This window comes from Uloborus diversus, chromosome 7 (genome assembly GCF_026930045.1).
Source record: "Uloborus diversus isolate 005 chromosome 7, Udiv.v.3.1, whole genome shotgun sequence".
Taxonomy (NCBI): Eukaryota; Metazoa; Arthropoda; class Arachnida; order Araneae; family Uloboridae; genus Uloborus; species Uloborus diversus.
This window is the reverse complement of record NC_072737.1, coordinates 40564064-40588530: the sequence shown is the minus strand read 5'-3', so window position 1 is coordinate 40588530 and position 24467 is coordinate 40564064. Positions and strand designations below refer to the sequence as shown.

The following is a 24467-nucleotide window of genomic DNA, read 5'->3' as shown; positions in this document are numbered from 1 at the left end:
GTAGACGTTCGACCGAAACAAAATAAGTCGAAGTTGAGCAACACTCAAGTAATTAAACTTTTGCCCAAAGAAGATAAGGATTCCGCAATACTACTTTCAGCAATGTGATGTAAATTTTAAAATGTGTATTAATGTTAATTAGGTTAATTTAAAAAATATTTTGTTTTATGACAAGATGTGTTTATAAACTGCAAAATAGGAGTTCCGAGGTTCTAAGTGCGGCAGTTTAAAATATAAATTAAATACGTGTTTTAATTTTTAGCTGCATTAGGGAACTTATTTCTTCCTAGAGACCATTTAACTTTTTAAAAAGCACTCGGTATTTCAAAGTATAACTAAGCGAGTTTGACCAGGAATTTCTGTGAACTCGTGTTTTTCTTTAAAGAAAATCGCACTATTGAAAAAATTCAAGTACAACTTAAACTTTTTAAATTGAAGTGGCACATTCACCTTAAACAGAATTCGATCCAATTGAATACGATTGTATCTACCAATAGCACAGCCAAAAATTTGCATTGCCTCATCCATTTGAAATCTTTCACTACGCTACTGGTAGATAGCATTCCATCGAATTGAACACAATCGAGTTGAATATGCCATTAAAAGAAAGCAAGTTACGTTGAATAACTCTTAACCAACCTAATAATCGGGTTTCCACAAATTTTATTCCAGAAGTAATTTTTTCAAAAAATCACACTGAAATAACAAATTAGAAACAGTACGTAATGAAATATTTGTCGCTCAATTTGTCACCAAGTGATCGTCCATTCATAACATCATTTCAGGTGCATATTCAACTCTAATAAAATTTATGATTCAATTCGAATGAAATCAATCAAACAAAAGTGCAGCCAGAAATTTCCTTTACTCCACCCAGAAGAAAATGTCTCGCTACGTGACTGGTAGATAGAATTTGATCGAATCGAACATAATCGAGAAAAATATGTTTCTTACTCGTCATTGAAAATTACACCGATTTGGCTCAAAAAAAAAGTGTAAACGCTTCTTTTGGAGCCTCTGCGCAAAACCAAAGAGGGTGATAATATGATTTTGTACTACAATTTCCTGCTACTTTCTTTGCTCGTTTGTCATTTTGCTGTAAACTATTCTATTGATTTTGAGCATGCCATTAGGTTTTAAATTTTCATAATAATAACGCAGATTAATAATCATATTCAGTCAAAGTCTAAATCCATCATCAAGACTGCAGTCTCAACAAAAATGAATTTAGTGAGTATTTTTTCTTTTTATAAGCTTTTTTCATACTTGTGTAGCACGCATTCCGGGAGGATATTAGTGATCCGTAACCGTTCTGAAACATATCCTAAAAACTGTACTAAAACGTGTGCCACAAAATGTTTAGCGCAAGTGTTCAAAAACCATTCTTCTACACTATCCATGAAGTGTCTGAAACGTGCGCTAAAAAGGAAATACATGTTCTGAACAGTGTTTCTAGAAGTGTTTTGAAAACTGACCGAAGAAAGTGTTCTAAAAAAGGAGACAAGTGTACGTGTTCAAAAAGTATTCTGACATGTTCTCAAAACGGTTCTAATGGCTATTACACAAATAGTGTTCTCAAAAAGGAGACAAGTGTACGTGTGCAAAAAGTGTTCAAAAAGAGTTTGATTATTTTCAGTGCATTTCTTACGCTGTTCAATTTCCATCTTTAAAAAAAAAAATCAAGTAATTTTATTTTTCTGGCTAGCAATTGTTTGATACGTTAGTACTTATGCTTGTAAACAACCCATAAGATCGATCATCTTGTGCACAACTTTTCGGTTTAATAAAACCGAAAAAGAACGAATCGCTGGAGGTTCTAAGGCTTAGATACGGTTAAACTTGAATATGACTTATATCTACCACATAGTATGAATGAGATTCGAACCTAGGTCCAGGGATCAAGATTCTTCTAAGTAATGATGTTTGACAACATATATTGTCTAAAGTTTCATATCAATTAATTTTATCTTGAATTTTGAGGATAAATTATTGCGTACCATTTAGTATCTTATTTATGAATAATTAATTTTATTATCTAATGCATTTAAAAAAAATCATTAAGTTTCAGTTCCATGATTGATGTTTTTTAGAAATGCTCATTAAAGTATTGTTCGAATGAAAATATTCGAACATATTCCTAGGCTAGGAGAGCGACATGAAAACCTTTGGACAAAATTTAAAATGGTGTTTTTTGATTAATTAAAAATTTAAATTGATTGAAACAATATTGTTTTACACCTTTCAGTATGCATAATTTAGTACTACAATTTGTTTTTGTTTAATGTTGATACCAAATTTTTAAGAACTGTATGTACATTTGAAAACCAGATTTTGGGACGCGTTTCATCCAGAAAAGAAAAATCGGGGACTTTCGGTTGGTATGTCACTTTAAACATGAGAAAGTCTTTAATACGAGTATTTTTCGCCTAAATATTAGGGAATTGATGGGTAAAATTTGCTAAAATCTGAAATGAAAGAAAAGGTCGTTCAAAAAATATAGTCTCAAGGTTGTATTATCATCCGTTTTTCACCTGACTGCGAAATTCCAAATGATTTGGACGACTAAGTGGAGATTAAATTGACTAATTTCATTACAAAGACACTAGTGAATTTCATAAAAGCGTGTTAAAAATTGAATTCACTAATAAAACTATTTTTTTAATAGAGTACGTTATTTATGACAAATAACCGGCTAAAATCTAGGTGAAACTTAGTTTATGCTGGGTAGATAACTAGCGGACCCGTTCTGTTTTCGAACTAAAAAACCGCATGAGCTTTTGGTTAAAAAATTTAGAGGAATATTTTGCTTAAAATCAAAACAAAATCATAATTACTGATTAAATAATAAATTCTTTTATAGATAACGAATTGTCAATGAATTCGCATTTCAAATTTCAAATACATGTGAACACAGGAAATGGGTAAATATTGAATTGAGAGAGAAAGGTTTCATTACATACATAAATACATCGTACAAGCACAAAAGTAAAGCTAATATACATGAAATACACCGCCAGCTCAGTCAATTCCAGCCGAAGACTGCAGCTTCGTGCTTATTAGCACTCATCAGCCCGGCATAGCTGGGGGTGAAAAACCTCTTAAGGAAGCCAAGAGTGCCAAACAAACTGGTAGCTAATGCAGAAGTAGCACTGACCAGACGAGTGACCGAAACAATGGTTCGGTTCAACTCGAATTTGAAGGCAAGGCAAGTATATTCAGTAAGTTACCACCCTATAACCAGGGCTAAGGCAGAAATACATGAAATACACCGCCAGCTCAGTCAATTCCAGCCGAGGACAGCAGTTTCGTGCTTATTAGCACTCATCAGCCCGGCATAGGAGTGACTGAGCTGGAGGTGGAAAACCTCTTAAGGAAGCCAAGAGTGCCAACCAATCTGGTAGCTAATGCAGAATTAGCACTGACCAGACGAATGACCGAAACAATGGTTCGGTTCACCCGAATATTGAAGGCAAGGCAAGTATATTCAGTAAGTTACCGACCTATAACCAGGGCTAAGGCAGAAATGCATGAAATACACCGCCAGCTCAGTCAATTTCAGCCTGAACCGAACCATTGTTTCGGTCACTCGTCTGGTCAGTGCTAATTCTGCATTAGCTACCAGATTGGTTGGCACTCTTGGTTTCCTTAAGAGGTTTTCCACCTCCAGCTCAGTCACTCCTATGCCGGGCTGATGAGTGCTAATAAGCACGAAACTGCAGTCCTCGGCTGAAATTGACTGAGCTGGTGGTGTATTTCATGTATTTCTGCCTAAGCCCTAGTTATAGGGCGATAACTTACTGAATAAAGCTAATATAATTGTGTTGAAAATGACAGGCACCAACGAGATCAACAAGCAACGCAACATCATCTAGCACAGGGGTTCTCAAACTAGGTACCGTAGGAAGAGGCGAAGGGTGCCGCGGAGTGTCTGTGGTATCAATACATATATTAGGTGGGTTTGCCAAATGAGATCAAATAGACCAATTAGGCCATCGATGCAGCATAGTAAAAATTCGCTAGATCGAGACTTCATTGTCATCAGTAAGCCTAACTGATGATGCTGCGTTGTGAGTAAGCAGTCTTTAATATCCAGACAAAAGTGTATCAAAACTTTTAATACAGACGATAGATGTAAAAACGACCTGATCTTAGTTATGTGCAATTTTCGCTTTCAGGTGGTTCACTGTAGATTACTAGAGTAAAAGAAAGTTCTTTGTGGTTCTTGAAGCCTAATTTATGTAGTTGAAGGATTCACAATGATAAATGTCGCTGTACATCGTCATTATTTTTTCTCTGATATGGTAACCTAGAAAAACAGATTGTTAGCCGTTAAGGTCGTGGTTTTCCTTATAAACACTCCGGTGTCCTTGTCATATGACATCGGGTTATCGGTTTGAGGATATAATTATGTACCTCACACACACACACACACGCGAACGAATTGCACTTATTAGTGACAAAAAGAAAAACAGAAAATGACGAATTATCAGCAGCCCCGAATATGACGATTAATTTTTCTCCCTTCCATAGAAGTAAACGTGAAATTTTTGGTAAATTTCTTGTTGTTATCAAATGTGGTTTAATATGTATTGGTATTAAAGACTCTTTCAAAGTACTTCTTGGCCTTTTTGTCTAGAATTCTGCATGAAGTAATCGTTGCTCAGAGTTTTCCTTATTAGGGCCCATGTTCTTAATAAGGCCAAATCGCTTTTCTTTGCTTAAACTGCTGAAAAACATATTTAATTTTTAAATTTTCATTCTATTTTGTTCTTAGTTTTTTGTGAGTCATCTGATGAAAATGCACAAGTCAGAGCAATTGGAATAATAAAGAAGCGAGATATTAGGTGTTAAACCTTAGGGTAGCCTTATTTGGCACACTTTGGCAGTTATCTCAAAAAATAGAAATGGGCTGGGGTGCCGTAAGAAAATTTTAATTCTTCAAAGGGTGCCGCGAGGTGGAAAAATGAGAACCCCCTGATCTAGCACATAACCTCAAAATGTTTTAACAATTGCTAGTTTTACAAAGACTAATGTACAAGCGGCATCTGGACAGTAAGATTCCCAGATCCCATAAGAAGACACAAAACGAAATTACCTCGGAAGGTTTGTTGCAAAAGATACAGCAATATTTCAGCTACTTCTCAGCATGAGAACCACAAAACTGAAGCACTTGTCACACCTGAGGACAAGTTTTTGTAGTCCAGTACCATAGAAGTCTGGCGCATGGCAATGGAGTCAGCATGTCACAGTTGTCCACCCACATGCGGAGACTTTCCCAAGAAAACCTGCTACAAAATTTGGCGATGTACTCACATCCACCCTATAGTCCCGATCGTGATACCAATGACTTTCACTCGTTCTGTCAGGACATCACTTTTCCACAAACGAAGACAGCACAGCTGTGATGCGAGGCCCCGTTTCCAGGCGGCAGATTTCTGTGATACAAAAATCTATCCCACAAATTCTGACAAGAGTTATAATTCCGATGGCACTTTTGTGGAGAAGTATCTGAAATGTTCTCTTATCTTTTGCAATAAATCTTTCAAGGTAATTACATTTTGTTTCTTTTAAGGGCCACAGGAGATTTTCTTTCCGGTGACCCTCGCAAACTATACAGTACACAATTAAGTATTTTCAGTAATGTAAAGATAAGGGCAATGATTTGATGACCGACTTTCGAACGTTTAGGACTAAACGAAAGAAAAGCACGCTTTTTAAGAAAAATTACTGTACAAAGAATAAAAGCAAAGATCTAATCCACCCGTAAACATTTTTTTCCTTTAAGTAAGGATATTATAAAAAGTAAATCAGAAAAATCTTAGAGAAAAATGCGTCATGAAAAATAATCTTATTCTTCTCTTTCAAGTCTTTATCTTTTTCTTTTACCTTTAATGCGAGAGCAGTACAGATGTCAACAGATAGCAACCAAAAACAAATTAAACGTTTTGTTTCTTTCCGAGGTTAAAGTACTACCTCGGTAGGCCTTATCGATACCAGAACCAGAGAGGCTTTGCTAAGTCTCGCATGAAACATTCTAAAAGAGCAATGAGATATACTTAAAAGTAATCTCGTTTTCTACATTCAATCAAATAAATTTTTTATCTAAAGAATGAGAGACAGAAAAGGGAAGAAAAATTTGCTCTTGTTGAATTTAATCTGGTTTTGATCGGTTGCTTTGACTTCTGATTCAGTCATTTTGGCTTTCAAGCTAAATGAATCTTAGCGGCAAGTTATGTAAAGCTAACATTTCTAGACCAGAGGCTCTGATGAGTGGCCACAGGGAAAATCTAGGGGTTGCACAAAAAGGGGACTATGGTTCAACTACTACAAATTGGTAAACTATTTGAGTTTTATTATTTGTAGTCTGAATGCAACTAAAAGGGTTGGTGCATAAAACTGAACACCATATCGAATCTATATACGAAATTTCATCCTAGCATGTCACACCTTTTTTTGAGTTATGTGATATACGCAGCATGCACACATACAGACGTCAAGAGGATACCTGTGATTAATAATTAAGCGATGGTCAAAATGGATATTTCAGTTGTTTATATGTCCATGACATGATCATAAGGATATTTTTCCTCAAAACTATTTTTGTTTAATTTTTTATTTCAATTAAGGTTGATATTTACTGGCAAAAATGTTTCACTTCGCTTTTTGATGCCTTTCAGGGGAATTTTTGTGAAGGTTGATTTCTATTTGAATCCAAATAGATTATTAATTGATTAGATAACTAATCAAACTCGTTAACGCGACGCATTGATGTCACGATACTTCAGATGTCATGACAATGTTTCAAAGTCCAGCACTATCAGTACTGCACAATTTTTAAGTTAAGAAACTTCGGATTTTACGGCAGTGTGAAGCTCCTGTTACCACAGCGTTTTAAGCTGTTCAAACAAGATCTACACTAAACAACTGAAATTTTTCCAACAAAATAATACATCTGTTTTTAAGTCAAACTTCGGTTACCATAGCGTTTAAAGCTGCTCAGATATGATCGATTTAGTCCTTGCAAGTTACAACTAATCCATTTTTAACACGCTTTTATTAACTTCACCTGTATGTATGTATCTTGTAACGGAATCTTGCAGCTCAAATTTCGCCTACTTCTTTCGATCGGATTCTTTTGAAATTTGGCACGTGACCTCAGACCCGATGACAATGCAATATTCTATAATCAAATTAATTAATTAACTCTTTTAATTGTTAGTTTCCTCCAATTTTAATCAATATTTTGTTATAAATCCAACAATGTGAAAAAGGAAAAAAATTAAAAAAATACATTAAAAAATGCTCGCAAAAATTATTTAAAAATATCTACAAAAACCTTTAATTTTTCTGCATCAGACAAAATTTGTTCCAATGCTCCAAAGTAATTAGAACATGAAATATAATTGTTTTTAACTAATTTCATGCCAAAATTTAGGTGAGCCTTCAATTGGAAATTCATTGCTGATCAGACCATTGTTGAACAAAGCTTTTATTCAAATGCATCTCAAATTTTGAAAGTAATGTAGATATGATTTCCGCACACATACATCTATGACTGAGATGGATTAGCTGCATTAGACAATTACTCCACAGGCAATTTATCAGCGAAGTTGAATGTTTTTAGAGCTCGGCTATTACACTTTAAGGGGTACAGTTACTCTTTTTGGAGCTCGAGAGACCACGTTTCGAATGCCACCCGAGACCTTTAGTCGCTTTTTTTGGGCAAATTTCATGAATATTAAAGATTTTGAACAATGTTGAAATGAATATTTTTTCGTAAAACAAGTTAAACTAAAAAGAAGAAAATAAAATAATAGTTTAAAAAACTAAAAAAACACGCTTTCGTAGGAAAATGAACTAAAAAGTGAAAAATAATCTTTGGATGACAGTAGTTGACAAATCACTTAATTTTAATGTAATACAATAAAGCGTGGGGGCTTCTTATCAGTTGTCTTGAATTTCTTCCATTTGTTGCCCATGCAAAAATGTAAATAGACGCACGCTTTTTTGTATTACATTAAAATTAAGTGATTGGTCAACTACTATCATCCAAAGATTATTTTTCACTTTTTAGTTCTTATCATAAAACTGTAAGATCATTTCTGTGCTTGGGAGGTAAAAGGCACTACGTCAAGCCAGGAAAAGAGTTTTAAAGTGTTTCTTTTTCGATGACCTATTACAGGATTGTCATTCAAGTGTTTATAAAATGAAAATTTGTCGGTCAAAATCTTCGTGCTTTACATCTTTGAACATAGTATACAAACTTGAGTAAGATGGTGTTTCTATCCTGATTATGAAAAGAAAAATCGAAATAGTGCTCTTTACCTCCCATATTCAGACTTGTGAACTTAGTTGAAAAAGGTTGATCAAAGGAGCTGCTTTGTAAAATGTCTTAGATGAAACACAGCAGTGCAATGTAAGAAGTTTTGCCATTTTAAGGCACATATGTAATAAATATTCTTTCCTTCCAGCAGCAATACAAAACGTCACTTATTGTATTTTTCAATTTCAGGTACTAAAATGAAGAAGCAGTCTTCACATGTACGATCAATAGTAACATTACACAGCATCAGGAACAAATCCAAAGAATCCTTTGAATACATAAAAGAAAACTCTTGCCTAAATATCCTAGAAGATTTCTGGAATGGAGTCAAATTCTGTGCCAGCTCTGCTACGGCTAGGTGTTTCAAGCATCCGAAAACTGTACCAACAAAGCACATCCCGAAAAAGTATGCCTATATCTTCCGCCGGAAGAGTTTGTGGGAACTAATTCTTCTGAGTGCTACGGTATGTGGTATTGAGTTTTGTTATGCAGCAGAGACAGCGTTCGTTACGCCATTGCTTCTAAGTCTGGGGATGGAAATCAAATTCGTAACTATGATTTGGTGCTTAAGTCCGTTTATAGCGTTCTTGCTAACTCCGATTTTAGGTTCAATAAGTGACGTCTGTTCTTCAAGAATTGGACGCCGGCGGCCGTTTATTATAGGACTGTCTGCGTGCATTCTGATTGGTTTACTCCTGGTGCCATACGGTAGGCAAATTGGCATCGCACTAGGGGACGTGCCATCTTCAAAAGACATACAACTAAATAACAGCAACAAAGTCGATGGTGATGAACTCATTCCATCTGAAAGAACTCACGTATTTCATAATTTGCTAAATTTTCATACATCCAACACACATAACTATGAAGCATCAAGAACAAACTTCTTCAACAAAAAGAATTTTGAAGAGCTTTTAACTGAGAAACCATCCTTTAAACAATTCCCATTGCCTGAAGCACTTGATAACATTAACATAAGCTCTAAGACTGATAATTTCACAGAATCTACTTCTGATAGCACATTATTAGCCAGGAGCATTGTATTCACAGTGCTAGGGACAATCCTCGTGGACTCCTGCTGTGATATTTGCCAATCTCCCTGCAGAGCGTATATGCTTGATGTGAGTTTACCAACAGATCATGCTACGGGGCTTAGTGTTTTCAGCCTGATGGCTGGTCTCGGGGCTGGTTTAGGTTACGTCATAGGAGCAATTGAGTGGGATGTCCCTGTGTTTGGAAATATTCTGGAAGGACAAGTAATCGTCGTGTTCGCTATCATCACCGTTGTTTTCCTCGTTTTCCTGGTTACATCACTATGTGTCTTTCCCGAATTACCACTTTCGGTCTTTAAAAATCCAGAAACTCATAAAGAATATAAGGAGAGATATTCGGACACTCCAGTACAATATGACACCGAAATGAATAACGTAGGCAAAACTCAAAAAGAAACGATCATGTTCTCTCAAGTGGATGCAGTAGCAGAAAGGAATGGTGATTGTCTTGGAGCAGTTGATTCAATAACAAGTAAGCAAACACCAAGTTACATTAGCCTATCTCACAGAAGAGAAAACAGTTGAGGAGGTATCAATCAAAACCACAAATGTCCTATTTCAATAAAAATTAAGTTAGCAGTTGATTCAAACATTAAAGGATGGTTCCTACAACACTGTATTGTTAGTTTCAGTAAAAGAAATTAATTTTAGATTTAAATTCTGTTTTAAAACTTAGAGACCTGAATTAAATATTGTCCATAGGCTTGTTTCAATCTAAAAATTTGGCCGATAGGAGATCTTTATTTTGGTCACTTGACCTGGAGCTGATCTGCACTGTCAAGTTTCGTGCTACTTGCTGTTGAGGTTATGAAGTAAGTCTGAATGTTTTCAAGTTCTTAATTTGTTCAAAAACAAGCATGATCATTATGATTTTATTCAAAGGAAAACATGTCCAGAAAATCCAATTAAATAAATATTTATCCTAATTTAAAAATTTAACTACTGGTTTATTGGTTGTCCTATATTTGAAAGTTTTTCCTTAAGAATATTAATAAGACTAAATCAATCTCATGAGTGGTTTTGATTAGTACCTCCTTAGTTATGCAGAGTTATTTTAACCCGTTAACATGCAATGACGTTTCGGAGACGTTAAACATTCCGTAGTGGTGCGTGAAATGAAGGACGTCTCAGAGACGTCAGTCTATAATGGCGCTTTAAATGACTGACATCTCGGAGTAACCATTCTATATTCAGACACTTTAAGTGATAGGAGTCTCGGAGACGTCAGTCTATGATGCCACTTTCTGGCTGAAATCACGGAGACCTCAAAGAGTCTGTGATGGGTAACCGAAAAATTGCAGTATTAAAAATCATTATCATTGTAATCAATCGGCAGCCGATAAATCGTTATCCACCGATTATCTTCTGCCTCTTAATCGGTAATTGGCCAGTATACTTATTGGTGTATCTCTAATGATGTGCATCATTCTCGTGAAAATGATCCATCTATAATGACACACGTGGTAGCAGAAACAGTGCGACGCACATCGCAGATTCTTGAGAAAGTCTAAATGCTATTTCTTAGTAGGGAGTGAAAAAAATCTGAAGATTTTCAAGTTCATACCTTTTAGATCGAACCAAGATTATAAAAACAGTTTTTAAAATTAAAATTTTTTTTTTTAATTTATTATTTGGCACCCGTCTTATCTAGTGGTCAGAGAAGTCTGACTGCGACGGAGAAATCCCGGGTTCGAATCCCGGCTCAGGCATGGATGTACTTTCACTAGACGTTAAATCCCGGTTATCACAAATTTGCCATTTCAACTGCGCTTGCGCGCAGACTTAGCCTTTTTGGGCTTTCTGCTTTAAGATTTCGTGTTGCTTGTTTTAGTGTTATACAGCAAATTAATAATTGCGATTAGAATATTTTCACAGTGATTTCGCGATGTATTATATGAATAACTGATAATCTTTATAATGTAAAGAGAAAAATGACCCTTCAATATTTATTGATTTGGAAATATTTATCTTTATACATAAATGGCTACTTCTGCGTGTATGTATGTCCAGGGTAATCTTCAAAACTACCGGACCGATTTCAACCATTTTTTCACCATAGATAGCTACATTGTCAGGGAGCAACTTAGGCTATAATTCATTCCTAAAAACTGTAGTTTAAAAAGGTAATGATGGACAGATATCTGTCTTTTGCGGATATTTTACGTTAGGCGTAAACAGCTTAGTATTATACATTTTTATTCAGATTCATGGTTTGTATTAGAAGTAATGCTGCAGTTTTAGTACTCTTCTGAAGTTAAAAATTTGGCCATGAATAAGGTCTTTGTTTAATAGAAAAATCAGACTCCGAATCCATTAATAATTAAGACGCAAAATTCAATCTTTACCGAGGCCTAAAAACTAAATCAGAGAAAGCTTTGTGATTTCGAATTTTTATCTCTTGCTATCTCATATTTATTAACAAATTTAAAATGTTTGTAATTAATTTTAGCAAGATTTTTGAAATCAGCAAAGTTTGCGCGCAAGCGCAGTTGAAATGGCAAATTTGTGATAACCGGGATTTAACGTCGAGTTGTACTTTCTCTCTCCTCTCCTTGTACTTTCTTTGTGAGAATGTGGTGTTGTGTTATGAATGGTTACTTACCCTATAAACGGGTCCTTATGACATGTGTATACTGTGGAAGTCGGACTTCTTACAAATTACGGTACAGTTAGAAAATTGAAGCAGCGCATAAATTACCGGCTTAGCTGGCGCTGGCACACGCCAACAACAATATGTTATATAATTTTTAGAACTTATTTTAAGTATTTTTAATGTATATTTGCACACATTTTTTGATGATTTTTTTTTTTTTTTTTTTTTTTTGGTGTATTCAATCCGGACTTTAACTATCATTAAATTAACTTGAGGATGCTGTCGAACCAAGATAAAGCAGTTTGAAGTTTCACCATTAATTACATAAATTCTTACATAAATATCTATGTTTTCATGTGAATTATTTTCAGGTATAGAGGAAGGGTTGCCACCAAGCTCCGAGGACATCTCCCTGACACAACATTTGAAATCGATAGTACGAATGCCAAAAGCACTTTTCCGTCTATGTTTGGTGAATTTCTTCACGTGGATGACTTCTGTGTCATATTGCTTGTATTTCACCGATTTCATGGGCGAATATGTTTTCGGCGGCGATCCCCACGCGCCACAGAATTCTCCCGAGTACATACTTTTCAAGGATGGAGTTCGTTTCGGCTGTTGGGGGATGGCGTTTTCGTCCCTCTTCTGTGCCATCTATTCTCTCTTCATTGGAAAGCTTATCAAAAAGTTTGGTAAGTTATTCAACACGTTATTTATTAATAGTTTAATTGCGATTTTTTTTAATTCAGTAATAATACAGTGAAATCCCGAAACAACGAACTCAATCGCAAACTTTGTTCCTTGTAACGGGAACTTTATTGTATTGCTATTTGTAGTAACGGAATTTCACTGTATAATCATTCACACCGAAAGTAGCTCAGTTTCTCCCTCCCCCCTTTCTTTTTTTTTTTGAAAGGTTTTCTTTGAAGAAATTCTCAGTTAGTTTTGTTTCCTTTGGACATTTTTGAGGCAGTGAGAAGCAAAGGGATATAAGTGGACAGTTAAAAGTTTTAAGTAAAACATGTTTAATGATTACAGATTAGGTCCTTGAAATGTTTTTTAAATTATGCTGTGTAGCAGCACCTACCAGAGCTAACAATCTCCTGCCCAAAACAGAGGAGAGGTTCACCTACTATTTGTACTGGTTTATCTCCAAATTTTTAGTTTTGGCACTTACATCCCTTTGCTTCTCACTGCCTCATACAATATCAGAAATTTCTAAAATACTTTACTAAAAATAAGAAACAAAGTGTTATCAAACATCGTATAAAGTCATGAACGATTTTAAGAAAAAGGTATAAAGTGCCACCATAAAATTGATTTTGTGCCATAAAGAATGAAGTATTTCATATAAAACAATCATAAAATATTTTGAGGAAAAGAAAAGCTGGGAGTATACAGTAAAATTCGGAAAACCCGAGCTTATGTGGACCGAAAAGTGGCAGAGTTAGTGAAAATGCTGGGTTTATGCGAATAAACGTGCATCAGGTTTTTCGCGCTGGGTTTTCTCAAGGGCTGTTCACTTATCGGCCCTCCGTTACGTCCGCACCGATTTTTTCCACCCGAAACAGGTTTTCTTTGCTGGTTGCCATGACAGCAGGCCGTCTTGGATGAGACCGGTTTCGATCAGAAGAACATAGATATCTGACTGTCGTCAAAAGTAGGACAGTATTTCGTTGGTTTCCGCCAAGCAGCTCGCTCTTCTCTGTGGTGGGTGAATTCAGCTACCTGATTGATGTACGGTGACTGTATGTGAATGCTACTCTGTTTTCGTCGGCAGTCCGTCCCGTCATTAAACGGGATGGACGGCCTATAAATGAACAGGGCCTCATCCGGCCAGAATGTGGCCGAGTTTTCAAGAATCGAACGGGTTATCGAGTACCGAGTTCTCGAGACTCTTCAGTATACAGTATAACCTTAAATCTCATCAGGAACTCATAAAATAAAACATTTTGAGAATAAGGATGAAATATTGTTGCAAACCATATCAGATCTGAAATTCACAAAAGCTTTAAAGGAAAAAAAACTACAATATTCCGTATGAATTCGTAATAGATTAGTAGAAAAGGGGATGGAGTGTGTATTGCCATAAATAATATCACTCTATACGAAATTCATTAAAATATTTTAAGGAAAAGAAGAGTTGGAGTATTACCACTAAAATTGCTTTAGAAATTCATAAAATATTTTAGGAAGAAAGGGATGTAGCAGTAACAAATAGTAACGCTAAAAATATTGAAGTAAAATTTATGAAAATGATGAAAGATTTTAGCACTTGAGAAGATTCCTCTCAAACTAAACGTTTGCTAAAATGATTGTGAAATGTACGTTATAACAATACCGACATTTTCATAACGCATATTTTTGAATCCCAATGTTTAAAATATGCCCTTAACTACCTTACAGGTCCTTACCGACTGCATTTTATTATGTAACATTGAGAAGAAATTAGAAAAACCTTAAATTCGAAATTAAAAAGCTTTCTGAAGCAACATTTTTCGCAACAAATGCGCATTAATACTCACCAGGGAACCACACGAATGGTGTAATAATAAAAATTGTTTTAAGAGCATGAGGGGCTGAGACATTCATTTGACGCAACAAGTACTTCCCCGCATCTCCGTGATATCGAGATATAAGGTCTAAATGTCTGCCGAAATTTTAAGCAAAGCACTAAATTGTCTTATCATGTGGAAAGACATTTACAAAGCGCGTGAGAGATTTCTTCCATTACCCAACGAAAATCGCTAAATCTGGCAACTTTTTTTTTAAATATGGCAAACATAAAGCCATATTTGAAAAACGTTAACACGAGGGCAAATACACTGCTCGACATTAAAAATGCAACACCGAGAAATAGTGTTCAGAAATTTATGCAAATTTTAGAGTAGCCGTACATCACTGAGTTATGAAAATGATGTGAAATGCGCAGCTCTCCGACGCACGTGAAGTAAGATATAAGTCGGACTGAGAAGGGGAGGTTGGTCCGTACGTCAAATCGGAGCTGATACCCACATGGATGAGTGCACGGTGCATCGTTGTGCCGAAGATGGTTGGAACAACGAAATGTGGTAATATTAAGGCGTGCAGGGGCAGCCAGAGTGACATCAGAACGCGTGGATCGACGCATCCACCGACAAGCTGTGGCAGACCCACAAGTCACTTGTTCCTCGATTCTGCAACAGGCGCAAGACACCCGGAATGCTCCCGTGTCAACCAGAACCATTTCCCGACGTTTGGTCGCACATGGTCTGCAATCACGGCGTCCGCTAAGAAGACTGCCATTGACCCCACAACATAGTCAGCAAAGTTTAGTATGGTGCTGGACTAGAGCGACGTGGATGACAGAAGGGCGAAATGTCGTGTTCTCAGATGAATCCCGCTTCTGTTTATTCAGTGATTGTCGCCGCATACGTGTGTGGCGTTGACGTGGAGACAGATCTAATCCGGCAGTAACTGTGGAACGTCCCACCGCACGACAACATGGCATAATGGTTTGGGGCGCAATTGCGCACAGTTCCATATCACCTCTAGTTCGCATTCAGGGACTATGACGGCCCAACGATACTTGGATAATGTGCTGCGGTCGGTGGCAATCCCTTACCTTCAAGGGCTACCTAATGCAATTTTTCAGCAGGATAACGCCCGACCACACAGTGCTCGCATTTGCCAACATGCTCTCCAAGGCACACAGATGCTTCCCTGGCCACCATACTCTCCCGACCTGTCACCAATCGAACTTGTGTGGGATGTGATTGGAAGCCGTTGGCAGCCTCTGTCCCTGCCTCGTTCAGATGACGAACTGTGGAAAATGGTTGAAAGCGAATGGAGAGCCATCCCTCTGGACACCATCCGCTCCCTTATTGACTCTATGCCTAGACGTGTTACTTCGTGTATCGCTGTCCGCAGTGGTCCTACATCCTACTGAGCCAACGCCGTTCTCGCTCTGTATTCTGCCTATCATTTTGAAATTAAGATCATTTATTATTCCTTGCTGTCTCTGTCTTTTTTCATCACTTTCTGATCACTCCTTCTTGGTGTTGCATTTTCAATGTCGAGCAGTGTAATTTATGCGACTAGAAACATGTTTTACTACACTCTTTCAATAGTTACTTATTTAATTTTATTTCATTATTTCACTGGTTTCGTGGTTAGCATCAAATATCAGAAAGAAATAAAACTGAATAATAGACTTAACCACCGAGGCGGCTAGATTATCCACCTACATAGCCCGTCTCGGCCACTTCTCCTACGGCGGCTTGCTCAACCCGCCTGTTGCAGTACATTAATCAATCAGCAGTATGCATCAATTAATTCCCTTCTTGCTGCTACGCATAAAACCGCGCATCTCATTTAATCCACTTACTTTCGAACCAGAGGTCTCGGTGGCCAACTTTTCTTCTGCCTCAAGTTAATCCATCCTTTCGATCGAACCAGGAATTATTGGCAAGCCGTCAGCTGCTTTCCGCACCTTCCGAGCGGGGGAAAAGTCGTTATGGACTTTCGTTTTAACTAATATCTCTGCTAATTAAAGTAGTACAAAGGTGATACAGGGCGATCGAGATTCCCCGAAATATTACGAATTTTTCAGTATCTTGTTTAACTCTCACCTCGCTTCCGTTCTTGGGGAGATGAGATTATAGACAAACAGACAGAGTTCCAAAGATACTTATGGGAGAGAATAGTGCTAAAAAGAATCATACAAAGCTTTTCACTGTTATAAACTTATACATAACATAAATGACTTCAATTGCAGGCATAAAGCTAGTGTATATTGGTGGACATATTGTTGCGTGCATTGGCTTCATTATTACGGTAGCATCCAAGAACCGCGTAGCAGCAATCATTTTCTCATCAGGGAGTGGCATCATATACGGAACAGCTTTCACTATACCTTATTTGTTAGTCGCCCGATATCACAGCAGTGGGGTAAGTAAAACTTGAAATTGTTTTACAGAATTATTTTTTATGCCTACATACCTAAATGGTTTTGATAATCAAGTTCGTTGTATAACGATGAGCAAAAGAGCAATACAAGATCTATACGAATCGTTCCACGTCAACTGACCTAATTTTTCAAATCGTCCCCACTCGACCATCTCCGATTTAGATGAAATTTTTTTTGAGGTGTAGAGATGCCTTTGAAACTAACCTACGCAAATTTTCAGCTTCCTAGATCCAAATCCTGAGGACTTAGGATCTCCGAAAAATGTGATCCAAAATGGCGGATCAGCTTTTTGTGCCAAATTGCCAAGTTTAGAGTAAGTTTACAGAAAATTTTATCACACTGGAAAGTTGAAATTTCGTTCGCTTGGCCGTTAACATATTCAAGTATTTTTGTGAATTTGAGCTCGTTAGAATTTGTGTAACATGCGCGTAAACTTGTGAAAAAGCGCAATGGGGAAAATTTTTCCTGCATTTTAGGTTGTCATAAAATCTCAATACGAATAATTCAAACGCTCGTGTTTCGGGATTCTATTGTAAAAATACTTGTTTTTAATGCGTTACAGTTGCAGAGCTTAAACATCTATTTTCTAAAAGACATTGTCATCCAAAATGGCTATCAAAACTGTTCAAGTAAAAATTAGCCAATTTTCAAAGCGCTATAGCTCAAGTTTGTCACCTCGCATTTTCTTTTCATTAAAACCATTACAAAGAACAGGTTTTTTCCTTTCAAAATAAGTGTTTTCTTTGATGGTGTTCTTTCGTTTAAGGATAAAAAAAGAGCTCGAAATTCTGTCTGTCGTAACGATATGCCATGTTTAAGAGCAGGTTGCAAAAAATCTTATTATACAGGAAGCCTGAAATTTTAGGAGCTCTAAGTACTTTTGGCTGTCAATTCGTTTTAGTGTTTTTTATGAATTTGAGTTCATTAACTTTTGTGTAATTTTTTCCTGGATTTCAGAATGTCATTAATTCTGAACAAAAATTATTCGAAAACTCGTATTTCGTAATTATATTGTCAATATACATGTTTTTGATGTGTTATAGTTGCAGAGCATAAATATTGATTTTCTAAAAGATATTGGCATCCAAAGTGGCTGTCAACATCGTTCACATGGAAAATAGCCTATTTTTAATGCGCTGTAGCTCAAATTTGTCACCTTGCATCTTCTTTTCGTTGGTACCATTAGAAAGATCATATTTTTTTCTATAAAAATAATTTTTCTTTACGACGGTGTTCTTTCAGATAAGCGTAAAAAATGAGCTTTAAATACTATTTCTCGTTAGCGAGAAAATCTCGTTCTACAATCAATAAAGAACGTTGAATGGCGTGGAAACCGACTAATAGTGATTTTGCGACTGTTATGAGTGAGAAATTGTTTTTATTTATCTTTTAAAAAGATACTTTGCAAATAAAATATGATAGAAAAAGGAATTTTTTTTTTCTTTTTTTTTTGTCTGATGTATCAGTCTGCTTCCAGAACAGGATATTTTTCTATTTCTATCATATTTAATTGCAAAAGAAATTTTTAAAAGAGAATTAAGCAACCAAATTTCTCGCTAACTACAAACAATATTTTAAGTTCCTTTTTTTTTTTTCTTACACTTATCTGAAAGAACACCATCGGTAAGAAAAACTTTTTATAGGAAAAAATATGTTCTTTGTAATTGTACTAACGAAAAGAAGGCGTAAACTGACTTGAGCTACAGCGCATTGAAAGTAGACTAATTGCGAGTGACCCATTTTGATAGTCACTTTGGATGCCAATATCTTTTAGAAAATCAATATTTACGCTCAACTACTATTATCGATTAAAAACATGTATATTGAAAGTAGACTTACAAAGTATGATCATTGGAATCATTTTTGCTCAAAATTTATCAGATTTTAAAATCCAGGAAAAAGTTTCTCCATTGCGTTTTTCTTGCGACTTTGCATGCATGCTACACAAAAGTTAATGAACTCAAATTTATAAAAATACTGAAACGTATTAACAACAAAAAGTACTTTGAGCCCCTAAAACTTCAGGCTTCTAGTGTGATAAAATTAAACCTGCTCTTAAACATGGCGATTCGTTACCGAGATATAAATTCGAGTTCATTTTTTTTTATCGTTAAACGAAAGGACACCATCGAAGAAAAAACTTATTTTGAAAGGAAAAAATTTATTCTTTTTTTCTAATGGTTTTAACGAAAAGAAGATGCGAGGTGACAAACTTGAGCTAATAGCGCTTCGAAATTAGACTATTTTTCACTTGAACGGTTTTGATAGCAACTTTGGATGACAATATCTTTTAGAAAATAGATATTTAAGCTCTACAACTGTAACCCATTAAAAACAAGTATTTTTACAATGGAATCACAAAGCACGAGTTTTTGCATCATTTTTGTTCACATTTGAGGCAATGAGAAGCAAAGGGATGCAAATGGCAGAGTTAAAAATTTGGAGATAACCAGTACAAATAGTAGGGAACTTCTCCTCTGTCTTCGAGCAAGAGATAGTACTAGTAACTCTGGTAGGTGCTGCTGTACAGCAAAATTTAGAAAAAAAAATTCAATGAAAACCTACCTAGGAAGTTATTTTTATACGTGTTTTACTCAAAACTTGAAAATGTCGACTTACATCTCTTTGCTTCTCACTGCCTCATTTTATGTCTACCTAAAATCCAAGAAAAAATTTCTCCATCGCGCTTTTTCACAAGTTTACGCACATGCTAACCAAAATCTAACAATCTCAATTTCACAAAAATCCATGAATATATTAACGACCAAACATACTTTAAGTGCCTAAATTTTCAGGCTTCCAGAGTGATAAAATTTTCTGTAAACTTACTCTAAACTTGGCAATTTGGCTCTTAGAGCTGATCCGCCATTTTGGATCACATTTTTCGGAGATTCTAGATCCTCAAGATTTGGATCTAGGAAGCTGAAAATTTGCATGGGCTAGTTTCAATGACAGGTCTACACCTTTATGAAATTTCATCCAAATCGGAGATGGTCGAGTGGGGACCCTTAGGTCACTTGACATGGAATGACTCATACTTGGCGCCCCAGCAACTCCGCACCTCCCAGTTTGATTGGTTTATCAGGTTTAAGTGCCACGGCAAGCCGTGGAAAGTGGGTCACTATAACTTCTATGGCATGATTCTTGGCAAGGAAGCGGAGGGTCTTCAGTATGCTGCACACAAGGTTAACTACTAGCGACCGACCTCAGGACTTACGGATCCACGAATTTTACAAGCACGTACTCCGTCAGAAGCATACTATATATTTCATCTACACTTGTCTAACCCTGAATGGAAATGTATATTTCCATATATAGGGCAAATGAGATGACGAATTCAGCGTTTCTGTAATTATATCACTGATGATACCAACATCTGGCAAAGTACTTCGTGATAGCAAGGAGTTGTGTAAAGAAGTTCACTACTGTTCTAGTATCTTAATAATCATCTAAAACACTAACGGAAAAATACTTATGTACTCATATTTTTTAAATCATAAAACATTTTTAAAAACTAAATCATACTTTGATGACGAATCCAGCGTTTCTGTAGTTATATGATTGATACCAACATCTGGCAAAGTATTTCGTGATAGTAAGGAGTTGTGTAAAGAAGTTCACTGCAAATTAAGTCAGAATTGATATGTTTTGCAAGCTGTAACCAGCAAGGTGGATTTTTCTTGCTTGAGGTTGTAATTTTTTTAACAATTTTAGTTGGTAAAAAAAAAACAAATGTCACAAGTAATTTTTCAAACAAACTCATAAGTGATCAAATTCTATTTTTTTCTTTTTAAACAGCTAAACATTAAAGTAAGAAAAGCCCTTTTAATAGTGGAAAATTAATCTAAAAGAATTTTTACATCAGAACCATCCAGTTGAGCTTATTACAACTGCGGAACTGATTGCTTGGGAGATAAGTGGACTTAGCATGCTTACGAACATGTGGTTAAGGGTTTTGGACGGGAGAACATTCTGGTCCAACCAATTTAATCTGTTCGGACGTATTTTTAGTCTCATTTTTCTCTCTTAATGTTTACCTTTAGCTGTTTGTCATTTTACAAGGTGGGGTAAGATAACGAAAAACTTTTCGCTTTTTGACGACATATTTTTCATATTTCAAAAGAAGACACCAGAGTTTCAATTGTTTTTCCTTAAACTTAGGTAACAATTTAGGGAAGTCGTGGGTACAAGTATCAAATTTTTAATTCACATCCTAAAGCGACAAAATGTTTTTAAAGCTTAATATCGTCATCTTAACACAATTTCTCAACTAACTACAATTGAATCAAAATATTATATTAATAAAACCTGTTGTTGTTGTTTTTTCCCCTATATGTACAGGGTGTTCGGGCTTTAACCTGTAAATACCTTTATTTTCGCAACCGTTAATCCTAGATACATACATCCAATTCAAAAATGTTCAAAATCAGATACAGAGTGAAGATAGTGAAAGTTTGAAGCAAAAATAAAAATGAGTCAAAAAATACAAAACTTAACTTTTTATACGGATCTTATGTCCCCTTACTTATATTTAGGGAAATAATCTTCATTGAAAAATATTACTAACACAAAAAAACTTGACACCTGCGCGACTAAAACTCGAGGAGATATTCGAGTTCAAAGTTTTAAGGGACTATATACAGAAGATGAGATTGGAACGTATCGCTCTTTCAGAGGAATGAGAGTGTGGAAGTAAAAATAATATATATTTATATTTTTCATTGCTTTTCCAAAATAAATGCAACTGTTATGCCACGATGCGCAAAAGCACACTACAAAACCTCGAGCAATTTGAAAAACCGCACTCTATGCACACATATAATTTTAAACCCTTGTTAGCCGCTATATTTTCACCCAAAAAGTGTTATTGACCGCAGATTATTTCCCTAAACATAAGTTAGAAGACCTAGGGCCCGTATAAAAAGTTAAATTTTGTATTTGACTAATTTTATTTTAGCTTCAAATTTTCAACACCTTAACTCTAAATATGATTTTGTAAATTTTTGAAATTGGAAGTATGTAGCTAGGAGTAACGGCTGCGAACCTTGGAAACGCGAAAATAAAATGGTTAACAACTTGAATGCAGATGAGATCTTCCAAAATTGATTTAAAAAGGCTCGTAACTTTTTTTCCTTTGGAGATAGAAGTTTAGTTTTTCTACCATAGGACGCGATAGATCTAAAGTAAAAAATGTCGCTTTTCCAATGGTGTCAAAAAGAAAACTGTCGGACAATTTCTTTACTTTTTAGTGATATATGTAATGAAGAAAGTAGTGCCTAAATTTCAGCTAAGCCTAAAAAAAATTCGAGCTAAAAACGCAATAACTCCCCCCGTAATTAAGGTAGAACATAGAAACAAATTGCATAGGACGCGAAAAATTCTACCCTTTCCTACGATATGTAATGTTAATATGTGTGCAAGTAATTTTTCACCCCCATATTTGGGAATTAATGTGAAAATTGGGCCTAAATTGGAATTAAAAAAAAGAACTATTCATCAGTTTTTTTTTTTCGAACTGGTCTGCAAACTTTTCCGGTGCTGAAAGAAAGATACTGTGAAAATTTCTGCGAAATCGGCCGGGTAATTCTGGAGTTTTGCGCGCTTACACAAACAAACACTTTTTTAGAGACTTCATTTTGTACTATGTAGAGATTTTTAACTTTATGGTTTTCAAAATTCATCAGCTACAATTGCAAAAAGGTGAATAAACTTCAAGAATTATTATTAGTTATATGATCTTGGGTTTTATGCTTAGATCTTGAGACATTTATGAGCGCAACCCTGTGTTTTGAGAAAATTCCGAACGGCAGCCTTAACCAAAACATACTATAGTTGGGGCAAACCTAATCCGACATCTGGCAGCATTGTAAGTGTTACACATATCCTAATCACAGCATTACCACAGGCCATGGTGGCCTGATCGGTAAGGCATTGGACTTGGGGCTGGAGGGTCTCGGGTTCAATCCTCGCTGGTCGAAGATCCGCTGTCGTCATTAATGGTGACTGGGCGACGTTAAATATGCTCGTGATCACAATGTCTTCCAGGTGAAACGATATCTTTGGGGGTGCCAGACCAGAAAGGCTCCTGGCCTGGTTCTAAATTCTCGAACTGTCCATAGATGGCACCACCATCTATTGTGTTGCCTTCTGAAGGCAAGGCGCCTGGCCTCTGGCACGCAGTCCTTCATTGTTTGAGGGCTAGAGGTCCCGTTGATAATTGATAGATAGCATTACCACGCTGCCAGGTTAGGTTTGTCCCCACTATAATTTCAGCGTGGGGACCTCGCAATTTTATTTTCCATGCGTAAATGTACATGAATTAAGTTTCTGCTTTGCCTCCCACAGATGGAAGTGTTCGCCCTACGCGGCATGGGCACTGATGTTGCTGCTGTCACGTGTATGATGGTGCTTTCTCAGTTCATAGTCTCACTCACTTTGGGGAGCATCGCTGACGCAATCGGATCCAATGCTGTAATAATAGGTGCTTCTGCAGCAGCCAGTGCATGTGCAGCCGTGTCAGCATTTTTTGTCACATATCCCGATGCAAAATAAAGTAAACTAAGATGATAGTTCATAATTTTGTTTTTAGAAGAAAATCAAGTAAAGTTCCAGAAAGCTCAGCAGGAACAGCGATATTGGACTATAAAAAACACTAACGGAAAAATACTTACTCATATTTTTCAATTCATAAAACATTTTAAAAAACTAAATCATACTTTAATGACGAATTCAGCGTTTCTGTAATTATATCATTGATACCAACATCTGGCATGGCAAAGTATTTCGTGATAGCAAGGAGTTGTGTAAAGAAGTTCACAGCAAATGAAGTCAGAATTAATATGTTTTGCAAGCCGTAACCAGCAAGGTGGATTTTTCTTGCTTGGAGGTTGTAGTTTTTTTAACTTTACAACATGAGGAATTATACGACAACGACAGCTCCTTTTCTTTCCCCTTCCATTAATTGTTTGTAAAATGCTAGTTGTAAATCAAAAAGCATGATATATGGTGCTGGAGGATCACGATTCGCTACGAAAAAATCGGCAGAATGCGGCAAGATGCATGGCTGTGTTAGTGGTTTTCTCGTTTATCAATCTATCTTACACGTTTTTGAGCACCTTTTCTTCCTATGTAAAGCTCTAGACATCAACATTTATGCAGATAAAGACTGTCAAGCTTCGTATACAACTGATGCTGTTGAAACCAAAAAAAGAAGGGAAGGAGGAATGCCCAAGCTATTGATTATGCTATTTCCTTCAAGTTACTTCCGAACCTAATCACGTCAGCAAGACTACCAAGGGAAATAAAGATAATACTTTGAGAGTATAATCTTTATTTCTATCCACAAGACCTATCAGATCACAACATTAAAATAAGTAAAACAGAAAAGACTGAATATTATTTTGAAGAAAGTTTTAAAGTTACATCGGATCATTGGAAGAAGAGCGTGCATGTTAGAAAAAATCCTAGCAGGAATATCATAGCAGATGTAAAGGGCGAATGCTTGAAATCGCTCATTTAATGAATTTTGGCAAGAAATGTGAAGCAAAATAA

General features: G+C 36.1%; 1 protein-coding gene across 1 annotated transcript; it reads left to right on the top strand.

Annotated features, from left to right (window-relative positions):
• Positions 1-8520: 8520 nt before the first annotated feature.
• Positions 8521-24242, top strand: LOC129226669 (membrane-associated transporter protein-like). Its single transcript, XM_054861299.1, has 5 exons — positions 8521-9847; positions 12340-12660; positions 16725-16897; positions 23262-23421; positions 24175-24242. The coding sequence occupies exons 1-5, from the start codon at positions 8521-8523 to the stop codon at positions 24240-24242; spliced, it is 2049 nt and encodes a 682-aa protein (XP_054717274.1).
• Positions 24243-24467: the final 225 nt, after the last annotated feature.